Genomic DNA, 16,484 nt, shown 5'->3' on the forward strand with positions numbered 1-16,484 from the left:
TCATTAGAAAATGATGATGATGGAAAGGCTGCAAATGGACCTTAAGCTAGTATCTTAACTTTTCTGAAACCCAGTTTGCTCACTTAGAAAAGCAGGAAAATGATAGCACCATGAGGTGTCATGGGGGCATTAAAGGCTAAATAAGGCAACGCTGATGAAGTGCGTAGCACAGAGCCTGGCATCTAAGTAAGAAGCACGAAATGAATATGATGATAGTGGTATGATGATGGAGCTTTAAGGATAAAAGCAGATTAAGAGAAGGAGCAGACCCCCCCATCTTTGTTGTCAGCCATCCCACCTGCAGGATGAGGGGACCCCATAGATGATGGCATCCAGAGCTGTGCTTTGTGAGGTCAGAAGCTTCAGGGCCTGTATCTTCCAGATATACACAGGTCTACCCTGAGCCAGACAGTGAGTAGACTCAGTGTTCATGAACAGAACCCAACAGAGGGGAGAGCCCTCTGCGATAGTTCTTCTCCCCACCCACCCCCCTCCCCTGGCCCTGGTGAACTTGAGATGACTTCAGGGATGAAGACCCTGGGTGGGAACAGAGATAGATACCTGCATTGGTTAGACTTCAACAATAGTGGAGGGGGCAATAAACGGTAGCTAAAGATGAGAAAATAGGTCAGGGATGGTCTCCATAGGACGATTTGAATGCCAATTGGCATCATGATCTATACGACATTGATCATGGGGAGTTGTGGAAGGTTTTTTTTGCAAGGGGAGGGGTAAGCAGTGCTTTAGAACTGGAAATTATTGTGTCTAACGATCTGGGATTGACTTTGAGGAATCATTGCAAAGGGGTAGTGTGTGGTATTAGCATATGTCCGTGGTTCTCAACCAGAGGCAATGTTGCCCCACAGACGACTTCTGGCAATGTTTCGGGGCACTTTGGGTTGTCAGAACCAAGTGGGGGTATCACCAGCATCCAGTGTTTAGACATCAGAGATGCCATTTAACACCATATGATTCTCAGAGCAACCATTAGGCCCAAAACATCAACGATGCCAACACAGAACTCTTCCCTAGACTGTGGGAGGAGACAGCTATACCCCCTTTTACAAGATGCTAGTGGTGGGGACAACAAGACAACTGGGAGTTAGCCAACTTGACGGACAGTTCTCCTGGCCAGCCCCAGGCCTCCTGTACAGCTGAGGGGTCCAAAGTGAGTCTTGGGAGGATGGCTAAGTGGGAGCTAAGAGAGCACCAGTGTCCCGTGATTAAGTCGAAGCAAACAGAGGGAGAGATGGAGTCTGTTCCTCTCCATTTACCCCCAGACTGGCCAGGATCCCTGGCAGATCCCAGGCCCTAGCAACTGAGAAGTCTTGGAGTGTGTGTCTCGCTGAGTTTGGGGCTGGATGATGGTGTCTGGGAGCCTCATATGCCCCCCCACCCAGACTATTAGACATCCCAGAGAAGGAGCAATTGAGGCATTTGCAACATCAAGGACTGAAAGCCCCTACAGGATGCCCCGCCCTTTTGGTGAGGGGTAGGGAACTCTGTGCCTCCCCCACCACCTAGGGCAGTCCCCTCCTCCTCGGAAACAGGCACGAATGAGCTGTTCCTCTCACCACCACGAGGATGGGCTGGTGCTATGGGTCAGGTGGCTGAATGGGGATCAGAAATATGTCCCCTTTCTGATCCTTCTAAGGGGAGGGCAGGAGCAAGAGCATTCACAGCCTCCTTGGGTTGGTGGGGCAGGGTCCAGGATGAACCTGATGGAGGGGTGAAGGAAATCACCAGGAGATCGACACAGAGATAGGAGATATGAATCCAGGAGCAAGGCCCTGGAGGCTGCCTCCACACTCACAAAGTAGGAAGTGGGAGGGGCCTCATAGTGGGGGCCCCACAGAGAGATCAGACACTGGACTCTCACTCCTACCCCATCCCCAAGGCACTGCAGGATAAATGGGTCTCTAATCCATATAGCTCTCCTGGGGAGTCCTCCAGGCCCACTCCCTGGGGCTGAGGGTGGAGAATGTCCTTAAGGGCCGTGGTGACACCAGCGGCAAATAAGGCCTCCCTCTAGCTTGGGGAGGGGAAGGAACAGGGACAGATTGGAGGGGGAGAAACTGAGATCCAGGATCAAATAGGCTCAACGCTTTGGATTTCTGGGAGGGTCTTTGTCTAGAGCCCCTGCTAAGAATGGGAAGCTGTCCCTGCTGTATTTTTTTTCTAGGGAGAAGGAAATGGGGGGTGGGAAGGAGGCGCCCAGCATTCCTAAATGTGCTGACTCTGAGCAGTGGTGGAGAGGGACTGGGATTTGGGAATGACGGCAGCAGAACTGAGAATCCTTGGAGCAGCTGTCTAAGAAGGTTTAGGTTCCCATCTGAGCAAGGAGGAGACCCTATAAATCAGCTTGAAATGGAGCCCATCCCCATCCTTAATTCACAGCTCATGACGCAAGGAGGAGTCCCAACAAAAAAGACTCCAAAAGGAACAATCATAGGCAGACAGGGGAAGAATCTCAGAGGTCCTAAGATAGGCAGGGAGAGACTCCGCCTCAGCTTCTCCAGAACCACCCTGCCTGACAGCAGGCTGGGTGGGGTCGAGCGGCTGGCCGTGACTGTGACTCAGGTTTCTGTGGGCAGCCAAGGGCAGCCGGCAGGGAGGAGCCCAGACCGACAGGCCAGCCAACTGCAGCTTTCACCTCAGCTGTCCTCTCTCCTGGGAATGCAGGAGGTCCTTGCCTGGCCATGCTGGCCTAGGTGTGGGGGGGGTGCTAGCCGACCCTGACTTCCTCCCCCCACAGCCGACCCTCCTGTTCCTTCCCAGAACTCTCAGCCAAGGCGCTGACTGAGGAGGTGAGAGTCAAAGGTCACTGCATCTAGGGAGGCCCAGAATGTCTGTGTCGCAGGGAGAAGGGTATAATAACCATTGGTCCTGCACCCTGAGGAAGAAACTGGGGGAGTCTTGGGAACTGGCTTTTAGCCGGAGCAGCCTGCGTCCCCCAGTCTTCCCCAGGCTGGCCAGCTCACGGCTGGGCAGGCTGGTTGTCATGGTGAAGGCTAGGGGCTAGAATGCAGCTGCCTACAGAGTCCAGCTACTAGGCTTAAGGGAGGAGAGGGTGCTCAGGGACTCCCAGGCCGGCCTTCCCACAACTGACCAGCCAGAGGGGATGGCTGGAGCTGAAACCAAAGAGCTATGGTCAGGGACTATAAGACTTCCCGCTTGGTGATGAGCTGAGGGTGTGGCCAGCACGTTCCCCTGGCGTTTCTGGGACCTGTTTGTTGGTCTGTTTTGAGAGAGTGGCTGGAAGAAAGGGAATATGCATTTACTTTGTGCCCAAGCGCTCTGCCCTTGCGTCTTACCAATCTTCACAACAACTGGGAGAGGTCCAGCAAGTTGCCTAAAATGGCAAAGCTGAGCTTAAAATCCATGACTGGCTGTTACCAACTCTGGCGATCTTTCTTTTCCAGGGACCAGGCAGTGTTGTTCTTGGGAAGGGAGGGGGACAAAGTGACCCGAATTTTAGCAACAGACTAGATATTCCATCATGAGGCCACAGTGGTAGGATCCAGGAACTGGCTGCTTTTGGAGTCTGGGGGACAGATGACAATTTGAAGAGAAAACTACTAGTGAGTGAAATGCTTGGCACATAGGTTGTCATTAAATATTTTTGCAGTAAGAAGCCAGATTTGGGTATGCGCCACAGCTAGTTTTCTGGGACATCCTGGGAGCTTCTGGCTCTGAATTGCAGCAACAGCGGAAGAAGTCAGTTTCAAAGTGGGACTTTCCAAGACCAACCCGTTGAGAGAGGAATTTGCGGAGCATCTGTGAGGGTGAGGGGGTGGGAAGAAAGGGAAGTGCGTGGACGATACAGGATTATCGCAAGCTCCGGACGCCACCCAGTGGCCAGAATGCAGCCCTGTGGGGGATAGCCAGGTTCTAAGAGACAACTGAGCGCGAAGCACTCTGGGAGTTGTAGTCCAGCGGTGCTTCCAGTGAGGCTGTTGGGTGTTGTAGTCTGACGTTTATTGGGCGGGAATTATCCTCGTCGGCCGGACCACGAGTCCCGTGGTGCCCCGCGGCAGGCCGCGCAGGCGCGGTGAGTCGGTGCCGGTCAGTCCCGAAGGCTGAGGGGCCGCGGCTGGGTCGAGCAGTGTCAGGAAGGGTGGCCGAGCGGGTCTGTGGCGAGGCGGGGTAGGGCAGCCAGCACCATGTCTAGGCAGGCGAACCGTGGCACCGAGAGCAAGAAAATGGTAACTCGGAGCGCGTGACCTCTGCGGGCGGGCGGAATGGAGGGGTTCTGGGGAAGGGGCCCGGCGCGGGGGCGCAGTTGGAAAAGGGGCTCCTCCCGTGAGCGCAGGGTGCTTCTGCGCGAAGGAAGGAGGTGGGGGCTGCCCGTGGGTGGGCAGGGAAGTTCGCCGCGGGCGTCACAGGCCTGGGGCAGGTTGGAAGGCCGCTGGAGCCGCTCAGAGACCGCTCCCCCGGGTCCTGAGAGCGCCATGAGCAGGACCCCCGACGGCGGCGGTGGTAACAGTAACTACCACTGTCGTTCGCTCTCTTCCGGGGTGTTAGGCACTGGGCCAAGCACTCTACGTACCTTAGCTCATTTAATCCGCAAAGTAACTCTGTTAGGTGGATAATGTTATCGCAGTTTTACAGCTCAGTTAAATTTACATAACTTGCCCAAATTTACAACTTGGAAGAATTAGGATTTGAACACATGTCTCTCTAACTGCGAAACTTCAGACTGCTGGGCCCCGCTGTCTCTCACGCTGTGAGAGCAATGCTGGGCATTGCAAGACACGCTCACATACTGGTCTGAGCAGAAAGAACTTTCTGTTTGGAGGAGTGAGAGGTGGGCCTGAGCAGGCAGTTAAATGGTGCCCCTCTGGTGAGTGGGGGCGGCTCCTTTCTTGTCCTGGGAAGAGTGGGACACCATGTAGTTTCAAAAAGGTTGGGTGCAGGTGGCAGCTGGGACTGGGAAGTAAGGTAGATGACGTTTTTCTTCAAGTTAAGACTTCTTGATAAGTGTTCTTTTTCTATGCCATGTTCTTCCCTCCTCCAGAATTGCCCATGCTGTTTGTTTTCAGATTTAGAAATTAAATATCCAAGATTGCAGGTTGGGCCAGCCGATCAGGGGCCCTTTGCCGACACTCAGCTCTAGAGGGGTGTGATTAAACATCCCTCACATCGTGGCCTCTTACAACAGGAACAGCACCCAAAATGGGCTGCAGGAGGCCCTTGTACTTCAGAGTAGTACTTACCCTTTTTGTCTCTCAGACTCCTTTTGAGAAGCTGCTGATGCCTATGGATCTTCTTCCTAGGAATAATAAATTGACAAACATATACACAGACATTTACTTATCTTTTGGGTGGATTTGTGGGCTCCCTGAAGCTCCTCCATGGATAACAGGTTAAGAATTTCTGTTTTGGGGGCACCTGGCTGGCTCAGTATGAGGAACTTGCAGCTCTTGATCTATCTCAGAGTTGTGAGTATGAACCCCACATTAGGTGTAGAGATTACTTAAAAATAAAATCTTTTTTTTTTTAAGATTTTTTTTTTTTGTTTACTAGAGAGAGAGAGAGCATGAGAGGGGAGTGGGTCAGAGGGAGAAGCAGACTCCCTGCTGAGCAGGGAACCTGATGCAGGACTCGATCCCAGGACTCCAGGATCATGACCTGAGCCAAAGGTGGTCACTTAACCAACTGAGCCACCCAGGTACCCTAAAAATAAAATCTTTAAAAGAGAATTCCTGTTTTGGAGGAAATACCAAGAATTTCAAAGAAAAAAAGTATATTTTGCTAGGAAACAGTCCTGTCTTGATTGATCCTCAGTTTCCTTATGTGTAAACTGGGGACAATAATGCCTACTTAGGATTAAGTGAGATAGCAGTGTACAATGTATGGGGCATGGTAAATGCTTCCTCCTCCTTTTCCTAAGATATGAGCAGATACAAGAGGTCTTCCTGTTTAGTTTTCATCTTACTCTTATCCTTTCCTTTTTTTTTTTTTTTTAAGATTTTATTTATTTATTTGACAGAGAGAGATCACAAATGGCAGAGAGGCAGAGGGAGAGGGGGAAGCAGGCTCCCCACCAAGCCTGATGCGGGCCTTGATCCCGGGACCCTGAGATCATGACCTGAGCTGAAGGCAGAGGCTTAACCCACTGAGCCACCCAGGCGCCCCCCCCCCCCTTTTAAACCTGAAATCCCTATTGAAATCTTTAATAATATTTTAAACAGGAACCCCCCAGGTTCCACCCTTAACCTCCAGTGTTCACTCAGCTTTGGTGAGTGGAGTAGTTTAGGAAAGGCCAGTAGCACACTCCCATCTCAAGGATTTTGCAATTCCTAGTGTCTCTGTTTAGAACTTCCTTCCCCCAGGGGCACCTGGCTGGACCTGACTGGCTCAGTCAGTAGAGCATCCACAGAGCATGCGACTCTTAATCTCAGGGTCCATGGGATTCTCGGGGGTTTTGAGTTCAGGCCCCTGTTAGGCATGGAGCCTACTTAAAAACAAAACAAAACAAAAAAAGGAAAGAAAGAAAAAAAAGCCTTCCTTTCCTCAATGAGTAACCCTAATCCTCATCTAACTACTCCCCACTTCATTCACAGTTACTCAAATGTCACCTCCTCTGAGAGGCCTTCCCTGACTACCTGACTAGTTTTCTGTTCTCTTACTCTACTCCATTTTTCTTCATAGCGCTATTTCATTATGAATTACATAGTTGTTTATTTTCAGCTCCCCCCATGAGAATTTAACCACCAGAACAGGGATTTGTTTTGTTCACTGCTCTATTCCTAGCATCTAGAATGATGCTTGGCACTAGGCAATCAATATTTACTGAATGAATGACATGAAGGTTTGGTGCAGCCTCTCATTCACTTACTGCTGGCGCTTACTTAGGGCTTGTCACATGATCTTCTTTGTGGCCATCTGGTTCTGACTTGCTCTTCTCCTCCCAGGCAGTCTCCCCTCCCCCTTTAGCAGCCCTCTTTCCCAGTTGACTGTACCTTCTGCTAATTGCTATGTTCCCACTTAAACCTTCCAAGACTTAAATGATTAATATGCCAAGGAACTAGATCTCTGCTTTCAGTCCGTGTGAACAGAAATAACCGATCTATCTGGCAAACTCTTCCTGAGCCCTAAACTCTTCCACAGCCCAAACTCTGTGCTGGTGCTGTGAGAGATGCAGTCCTGTTCTGTAACCTTGAGGAGCATATTCCATGAGGCAGGAAAGTATACAACACAGCGGCATAATACTGTCTGGTGTGGAATGCCAGCTTAACCGCTTACTTGACGTGTGACCTTGGGCAAGTTTCCTCATTGTCATAAGCATCAGTTTCATCATCTTTAAAAAATAAGTTAGAGGGGCGCCTGGGTGGCTTGGTGGGTTAAAGCTGTTGCTAAGGTCATGCTCCCAGGGTGCTGGGATCGAGCCCCGCATCAGGCTCTCTCTCTGCCTACTTGTGATCTCTGTCAAATAAATAAATAAAATCTTAAAAATAAATAAAAATAAAAATAAAAAATAAGTTAGTGTAGTAATAGTATCTGTCATGGGGTTGTTCTGAGAATTCACTGAGGTGATGCATGAAAAGGCAGCCGCGTGATGGTGCACTGAATGCACTTGGCGCTTGTGAAAGTCAGCCGGCAAGCATCTTAGTTAGTGCAGATGTAGCCTTTATGTGTCTGTATCATGTTGGTTCCTGAATTCCTTGGACAATCAAACCTTCCTTTATTTTGTGTCACGTTACTAGTAACCCAACCCCAGCGGCTCTGCTCTCCAGTGCTCCGGTGAACTACTCCTTGGACAGCAGCACTCCAGAGTCTCTAAGGGGAGGCCAGAGGGTGAGAGAGAGGGGTGAGCTCCATCCTGTCACTGACCTTCGCTCCCAGCTGTTGGGGGCAGTCACACTGAATCACTTTTGTTGATAAAAATAGTAAATGCGACTGTTGGAGCATTAGCTCCAAAGATCAGCCCCCTTAGGGAGATTTGTTATTTGTCTGGGACACTAACTGAAAAGCCTTTTGAAAACCCTCAAGTTCCGTAGCTCATCTGAACTAGGCCTTGGCTTAACTTGCTCGGCTCAGGTTGTGCGGGAGTGCTTGGAGATCAGATCAGCTGTTCAGTATGAAACCACTCCTGTGGTTTGTTGATCCGCAAAGCATATTTCAGTACATTATCTCATGAGATCCTCCCAACAGTCCTGTAATCAGCATGACAGATTTTACTGTTAGCCGTTTTTGTGTGAGGAGATTGAGATTTGCAAAGTGAAGTGATTGACCTAAAATCTCATCATGAGTAAGTGGCAGTCCAGACTCAGAATCAGGTCTTCTGACTACAAAGTATTCTTTCTGTATGCCTTATTGGTTGTTACCGAGTTCTTTATATTGATTCAAAATCTCCTTCCTTGAACTTAGTTCAGGGTACTCTCAGATACCACACCACAGAAAACTAGTTTTTCTTTTTTATTTGAAGATTTTATTTATTTATTTGACAGAGGGAGGGAACACAAGCAGGAGAGTGGGAGAGGGAGAAGCAGCTCCCCACAGAGCAGGAAGCCCGATGTGGGACTCAGTCCCAGGATCCCGGGATCATGACCTGAGATGAAGGCAGACGCTTAATGACTGAGCCACCCAGGTGCCCCAGAAAACTAGTTTAAAAATAAAAATGGGCCCCTGGGTGGCTCCGTCAGTTAAACATGTGACTCTTGATTTCGGCTCAGGTCATGATCTCAGGGTGGTGAGATCCAGCCCAGCTTCGGGCTCCAGGCTAGGCATGGAGCCTGCTTAAGATCCTTTCCCTTTGCCCCTCCCTCTTTCTCTCTCTCTGTCTCTTTCTCAAATAAATAAATAAATAAAACAATATCTACTTTTTAAAAAAGATTTTATTTATTTGACAGAAAGATCACAAGTAGGCAGACAGGCAGAGTGGGAGGAAGCAGGCTCCCCACCGAGCAGAGAGCCCGATGCGGGGCTCAATCCCAGGACCCCGAGATGATGACCTGAGCTGAAGGCAGAGGCTTAACCCACTGAACCACCCAGGGGCCACCAATATCTACTTTTTAAAAAAGATTTTTTATTTATTTGAGAGAGTATAATAGAGACAGAGAGCATGAGTGGGGCGGAGAGGAGCAGACTGCCTGCCAAGCAGGGAGCCTGATGCTGTGCGATGCTGGGCTTGATCCCTGCACTCCGGGGTCATGACCTGAGCTGAAGGCAGACACTTAACCAACTGAGCTACCCAGGCGTCCCCAGTAATATCTACTTGTGTAGGTGCTGTGCAGCAGGTGCTCTACAAACATTATCTCACTGGGATCTCACAGTAACTTTCAAGGGCAGATAATATTGTCACCATCGTGCAGATGGGGAAAAACTGACTCAAGATACTTAGTGGTGGCTTAGATGGCATAACTTTTTACAGGATGGTGCTCAACTATAAGAGGACTGAGTTTCAGTTACTTAATCTATCACCTGTAAAATGAGAATGGGTAATGTTTGTTTTGCTAACCTCTCATGGTTATGATTAGGATCAATGAGAAACTCTGAAGGCATTCTGAAGGTTTTATAAATGTTTATGGCCATTATTATTAATCATAATTAAAGCCCCTAAACGTAGAAATGTTGCAGAAGAGATTCATGTTTTCTTCTGGGAGGGATAATGTATTTACTATGTTCAGTGAAGAAATTGGATTGGTTGAATTAGCTGACCTTTAAGGTCCCATAGAACCGTTTGTTACAAGGGTCACAGGACTGAAAACCCAGGTCAAGGGTAACCTCTTGGGGCGCCTGGGTGGTTCAGTTGTTAAGCGTCTGCCTTCGGCTCTCTCTCTCTGCCTGCCTCTCTGCCTACTTGTGATCTCTCTCTCTGTCAAATAACTAAATAAAATATTAAAAAAAAAAAAAACTGATCTCTCACTCACCCTCTCTCCTCTCTGTGTGTGTTTGTGTGTGTATATTATGTTTATTATCTGTCTCCCTCCTATGAGATAGTCCCTGGACATAGTAAACATTGAATGAATGACTTTTCTATACCACAGCCCCATTCGTATTTTTAGAGTATGAAGACCTTCAAGTTGTATATTTGAATTGTGCACTGTTTCAAGAGGCTTAGTTCATCATCAGAGATGGAGACAGACTTATAAATTAAGAGAGAGTGTGGAGAGCCTGGGTCAGGAATGCCATTCCCAGATCCTAGGCATACTGATTCTGTGATTGTGGACAGATCTGTCTAGAACCTTGGATTTTCTTATTGGTAAACTGGGGGCTGCTGCATGTATAAGCAGTTGACAGCATCACGGTATGGATCATGGTGGGGTGAGGCTGTTAGGAGTCTCCATCCAAGGGCTCATTAATAATGGAAAGAGAGCTCTCCTGATTTAATGCAGCGGTGTCAACTCTATGGACTGGTAACTGCTAGATTGTCTCCATCCATTCATGTCCAAGCCATTCTAGTGCCAAACCCTTAACTTTACTAAAAAACATTGTCCTCCTTAATAGCTTCCCTTAATTGCCATATTTGGTAAATGGTCTCTTGGAGACACCCTGATCTGGCTGTTTTAGTTGAGTTCAAAAAGCTTCCTGATTCTGAAACTGATTGTCTTTGACTTCCTAGTGCAACTAAGTTTTTTGTTACTGTTTTGGGGTGTGGGGAGTTATTAATATTGCACTTGTGGGGATCAGTGGATAGAATGAACATTGGCTTAGAAACTCTTGTTTTTTTGTTTCCCAGAATTACTTTTGTCAATAGCTGTTTGTCCTTGGGCAGATTACTTAATCATTCTGAGTCTCCATTTCTTCATCTCTAAAATGAGATTAATTCCTTCCCATTCTGCTTTACAGAATTCTTGTGGGATGGAAAATGACGTGATAAAAAATAGAACACAGTGTATAAGCAAAAGCCACTCACGTCACTGTTCTTACGGTGACCTTGCCACCAGGCCATGAGGATGAGATGAGGGGCCCTGATGTGCTGAGAGCCTGGGCCTTAACATTACGTGGACTTTGGTCCCCAGAAGACTTGAGGACAGAAAGGTGCTGTGCTCCGAGTTTGACACGCTTCCATTCAGAAGGGAGTGGCTGGGTGATTGCTTCTCTGTGAAACCATTGGTCCAGACGTTCTGTTAGCATGTTTCTCACTTGGTTTAGCTCTGTTAGTGCCTTTCCCCCACCTCCTGCTTTCATTCTGTAGTCTTGGCATTACTCACCTTGTCACCTTCCACACTTCTGTTTCTTGGTGGGTAGGTGCCAGGAGTCTTTATCCGAGAAAGGGTTTCTGTGATTTTAACTGTGGTTGTAATAGAAACCAGTCCAGATCAGTATTATGTTCCAGGTACACAAAAGATTGGATTCCTCTCAGAGTTACCCCTTTCCTGGAAACATTTTCACTCTGTGTCAAGAGGAACATTATTTTTCCTGGTGCTGGTGACCTAGGAGGGGGCTTTTCAGTGCAATGGACTCTGGGACTTCCTTTCCTCCCCACAGACCAGGCCCATGGGTCCTTTGCTGCTCCTGGGTGGGGCACTGGGAGTGCAGCGGGACTCTAGGCCCCGACTCTGCAGACATTCTTAGATGTGGAGAAGCCAAGGGTCTCACCGTCAAAGGCACAGAAGCTAATATGTAAATGTCTTCTTCCGGTCTGTGTTTCATAGTACCTGGTGGACGGCTACTGCTTCCCCTGCCCCCCTCCAGTTCTGGCGACCTGAGCTTAGGCTTGGCAGCTGTGGTGGGGTCCTGGGTTACCAGAAACCCACCTTGATGTGTTGGAAGAGTGACTGCCCCATGTGTGAAGTGCCTTTTATAGCCCGTTCTGTAGTGGGCATGGCTGAAGCCCTGCCACATTGACCCTGGGGGCAGGGCACACTCTTTGGGGACATTGCTCTTTCCCAGCAGACACGGATGACCTTACTTTGAATCCTGACAGCCGCACTGAGGCTGACCTAGACTCATTAAACTTTTTCTTTTGTGCTTCTTGGGCCTGATTGCCTTTTGAACCTCTTTTAGAGCTCTGAGCTCTTCACCCTGACCTATGGGGCTCTAGTGACACAGCTATGCAAGGACTATGAAAATGATGAAGATGTGAATAAACAGCTGGACAAAATGTGAGTAAGCTCCTCTGCAGGAGAGACCAGAATGGGGCTCCCTAATGCGCAGTCTGCATGGGCCTTTAGGGCCTTTAGGGTTCTCTCTCATAACCAACATTTTGGGCATAGTTTCCACTGAGCTCATTTATTGGGATGTTTTGGGATTATCCCCCATTTTTCCTTTACCACCCGCAGCCTTACATTCAGACGTAAGACTTTCATACCCCATGATAGAGTCTGTTCTCTCATTTTCTTCCCAGGGGCTATAACATTGGAGTCCGACTGATTGAAGATTTCTTGGCACGGTCAAATGTTGGAAGGTGCCATGACTTTCGGGAAACCGCAGATGTCATTGCCAAGGTCATTATCCTGGGCCACCTGACTTTGCTGAAGGATGTCGCTGGGAGGCACTGTTGACCACTCTCTCCACCTCCCTTAGAGAGATGGAGACTATTTCGGACTATTCCAAAAGTCTGGCAGCTTAGGCAGCTGTCTGGGCCAAAGAAGCCTTCCTGGTGGTGTGGGAATAGTGCGCGTTTTGAAAAGGGAAGAGTGGTTGGGATCATCCGTGTGGATGAAAGCCCCACTGAGGCGAAGGCCACATCTCCTCGGCTGTGAAGATGTGGCAGAGTAGCATGGGTGTGAGGTAGATAGGCTTTGGACTCAGACAAACCTGGCTTCAGATTCTGGCTCCAGTACTTACTAGTTAAGGGTAAGTAAATTTTAACCTTTTTAATTACCACTTACCTCATCTTTAAAAGAAAATAAGAGCTACCTCATAGGATGGTTGTAAGGAGTAAATGAAGTAATGACGTGAGCATTCAGGTAAATGCACTTAACGCAGTGTGCTTGTGGTAAATGGTCGCTATTGATAGTATCAGCTTTACATCTTGTAAAATTAATAATAAATGGTAATACGCCTCTAGCTTTGTGGCATCTGTTACCTGAAGGTTGGTTCTTTGTGTTGTAGAGCATGCTGGCCCAAATTCTAGAGAGGGCTGGCAGTGAAGAGCTCTTTGTGAAGGTTTGGAAGTAGGAGAGTGGATAGAGGGAAGGACGTCTTCAGAGTAATTTGGTCGCAGTGACCGTATTTGCTTTCATGAAGAAGGGTTCAAGGTAGCACAGACCGAAGACAGGGCAGTGGGCTGCGGCCTCTCACATGTTGGTTCTGGGAAGCCACCCGTGTCAGAAGTGTAGGCGGACAGGAAGTTGCCTGATTGTATGAGGCCTTGAAGGAGAGGGGTGTGGAATTGTGCATAGATGCTTTTCCTTTATTGCCCTGAATACCTAAAGCCCCAGTGTTTTGCAGAGGCCACAGTTTTTTTCCCGAGCCACTTACCTCTCCTTCACCAGTCCCATCCCTTCCCTGGTGTGCAGCCTCCATTGCTCTTCCCCACGGTGCTGTTGTGTTCCTCTGACAGGTGGCGTTCAAGATGTACTTGGGCATCACTCCAAGCATCACCAATTGGAGCCCAGCTGGTGACGAATTCTCCCTCATTTTGGAAAATAACCCCTTGGTGGACTTTGTGGAACTTCCTGATAACCACTCATCCCTTATTTATTCTAACCTCTTGTGTGGGGTGTTGCGGGGAGCCTTGGAGATGGTGAGTGCAGCTCCTTAACCTTCCAGGACACTGGAGATGTAATAGGGGCTCGGAAAATGTTTGCACGAATGAGAGAGAAAAGAAAGGGCTTTGGCTCATCTCAGCACTCTGCTGCCTGAGATGTGATGGGACCGAGCATAGGATCCAAGTTGGGTGTCTCTATGCGGTGCTGATTCTCCGAGAGTGGCATTGTCAGCACCCAAAGCCCAGGAACACCCATTCCCAGATTGGCTCATTTGGTGACAATCTCATTTGTGGGTGTTCCTCGCTAAGTCTGTCCTTAAGGGTCGGGGCCACTGCTTTCTACAAGGAAACAGTGGAACCGGTGATCTCATCCTTGTGGGAAACCAGCCCCCTCAGCTGGACTGCTGTGGATGAGTCAGTTACAGCCCCCTCCCCTGTGGCTCCCCAGAGGCTGTGGCTAGCAGCTGCACCTTCATTTTCCCACTGTCCCCCAGGTCCAGATGGCCGTGGAGGCCAAGTTTGTCCAAGACACCCTGAAAGGAGATGGCGTGACAGAAATCCGGATGAGGTTCATCAGGCGGATTGAGGACAATCTCCCAGCTGGAGAGGAGTGACCGTCCCCAGGACTTGAGGGTCGCTAGCAGGAGAACTTGTTGGAATCAGAAGCCTCAGAGCTCCCTCTGCCCCTTAGAACTCAGTGACTGTTTATCACGGTTGTTACATATTCTCCTAACTCTGTTTCCATTCGCCAGCTAATAAAGAGCAGACTGTAATAACAGTCCATTCACCCCCCCAAGTGTGCACATTCGGGAGGGAAACTCTTTGCTCCCTTTCCCTTCAGAGGGGTTGGATGCAATCATCTTTGGTCGGACTAGAAAGAGCTCAGCCAGTTTACATTCCCATTCGGATTTTCCAAAGCAAAACCCATTTTGACCCTGTTAAGAGGCAAGCCTGGCGCATCTATTCCTGGGCCTTCGGAATGCCAATGGTGAATGGCTGAGAGAATCCAGGGTTGTGGGGTGGGGGAGGGGAGGCTGATGGGGTGGATAGGAATTGCTAGTTGTAGTGTGACACACTCTAGTGCTTGCCCGGAAAGGGGAGTTAGGCCAGGAACACGGACTTCTGGGAAGCCACCCAGGTCTTGTTCCTCCCTGCTGTTTGGAGGCGACATCTCCTCTTTTTATAGAGGGTCCATCCTTCTTTCTTACAGATTCTTCAATAAAGACACATTCTTGAGTGAAATCTTAATCATGTCCTGTTTTCTTTCTGGAATTCTACTACAGTGGAGTGAGGAGGCCAGCTAAGTTCCTGGGCCCTGCCTCACACTTACCCGGTCTAGGAATGGCTCCTCCTCGCAGACCAGAGAGTCTGGGAGACCTGGATGCAAATACCCCTGCAAAGTCACTTTTGGGTCTATTGTCTAGCAAAACCTGGAAGCGGACCATTATCCCAGATATACCTAAAATGGACTATCTTGAGTTCTTGGCCACTGAGTAGGAAGGCGTGGCTAGAAAGACCTTGTCTTTCTTGGAGCGCGGGAGGGGTGCCTGGCTGGCTCAGTCAGTGGAGTGTGTGACTCTTGATCTCAGGGGCATGAGTTCAAGCCCCACGTGTGGTGTATAGTTTACTTAGAAAATAATGATGGGAATGAAAGCCAGATTGGTAAAGGTTTGAGAGAATTAAAGAGTACCAAGGGTACCAAGTTTTCCTTTCAAAGAGCTTTGGGGGCGCCTGGTAGGTAGTGCAGTCGGTTAAGGCTCTGGCTCTGGACTTCGGCTCAGGTCTGAATCTTAGGGTTGTGGGACGTAGCCCCCCGGGTGTCGGGCTCCGCGCTTGGCAGGGAGTCTGCTTGGGATTCTCTCTCTTGCTCTGCCCCTCCTCCTGCTCACGTGCTCACTTGCTCTCTCTTTCAAAATAAATAAATCTTTAGAGGGAGGAAAAAAGAGCGAAGAAGTAGGGTAGTGTCTAGAGGGGCGTGTGAAGTCAAAGGAAAGTTAAACTTTTGATGTTGGGTACAATTTATTGCATGCTTACCTCATGTCAGACATTGTACTAGCACTTTACATTACCAAATCCACAATAATTCCCTTATTTACAATAATTCCATTTTTAGAGGGGAGACTACAAGTTGCCCAAGGTCATACAGCCATTAGGTGGAGAATCTAGTGCACAGAGCCCATGTTCTTAACCACGATGCCTGGTTAGCCCTGTGGGGAAGGAGGGGAGTAGTCCTGCAGCCCCCTCCCCAAGCCTTACATAATTTAGGATAGCTTTTTGGGCGCCTTGGTGGCTCAGTCAGTTGAGTGCTGGACTCTTGATTTTGCTTAGGTCATGATCTCAGGGTCAGAGATCAAGCCCTGTGTTGGGCTCTGTGCTCAGTGATGGGTCGGCTTGTCCCTTTCCCTCTACTCCTTTCCCTGTTCTCTCTCTCTCTCTCTAAAATAAAAATCTTGGGGCGCCTGGGTGGCTCAGTGTTTGGGGCCTCTGCCTTCGGCTCAGGTCATGATCTCAGGGTCCTGGGATCGAGCACCATATTGGGCTCTCTGCTCAGCAGGGAGCCTGCTTCCCCCTCTCTTTCTCTGGCTGCCTCTCTACCTACTTGTGATCTTTGTCAAATAAATAAATAAAACCTTTAAAAAGAAATAAAGTAAAAATCTTAAAAAAAAAAAAAAAAGAACTTGGGATAGCTTTCCAAGGGAGGGATCGGAGACTGTCAGGCCATATTGGCAGCACTGTTCCTGGAGACAGCCTAGGCCTTTGGAAGTCCAGATCTCAGGTTTTTTGGGGGATGGGGCCCCCAGGCTTTTCCCAAGGTTAGGGCACCGGCCTGAGTTGAGGAGAGCTATTACAGATATGTTGTGAATGAAGTGTGTCTTGACTG

The 16,484-nt window shown here is 48.9% G+C and overlaps 1 protein-coding gene across 2 annotated transcripts; it reads left to right on the forward strand.

Annotated features, from left to right (window-relative positions):
- The first annotated feature begins 3,989 nt into the window (after positions 1-3,989).
- TRAPPC3 (trafficking protein particle complex subunit 3) lies at positions 3,990-14,847 on the forward strand. Of its 2 annotated transcripts, none has more exons than XM_047725596.1 (5): positions 3,990-4,051; positions 11,956-12,053; positions 12,296-12,395; positions 13,457-13,639; positions 14,098-14,847. In XM_047725596.1, coding segments are annotated over exons 2-5 (405 nt in total). In that variant the 5' UTR covers positions 3,990-4,051; positions 11,956-12,051; the 3' UTR covers positions 14,218-14,847. The 2 variants fall into 2 exon arrangements, with proteins under 2 accessions (XP_047581552.1, XP_047581551.1); XM_047725595.1 differs by lacking the exon at positions 3,990-4,051 and adding an exon at positions 4,058-4,205.
- Positions 14,848-16,484: the final 1,637 nt, after the last annotated feature.

Source organism: Lutra lutra, chromosome 4 (genome assembly GCF_902655055.1).
Source record: "Lutra lutra chromosome 4, mLutLut1.2, whole genome shotgun sequence".
Taxonomy (NCBI): domain Eukaryota; kingdom Metazoa; phylum Chordata; class Mammalia; order Carnivora; family Mustelidae; genus Lutra; species Lutra lutra.

Coding starts and splice junctions, on each gene's coding strand:
- TRAPPC3 (XM_047725595.1), top strand. CDS start 4,164: ATGTCTAGGCAGGCGAACCGTGGCACCGAGAGCAAGAAAATG. Junction 12,396..13,456: donor CCGCAGATGTCATTGCCAAG/GTCATTATCCTG, acceptor TTCCTCTGACAG/GTGGCGTTCAAGATGTACTT. Junction 13,640..14,097: donor TGCGGGGAGCCTTGGAGATG/GTGAGTGCAGCT, acceptor ACTGTCCCCCAG/GTCCAGATGGCCGTGGAGGC.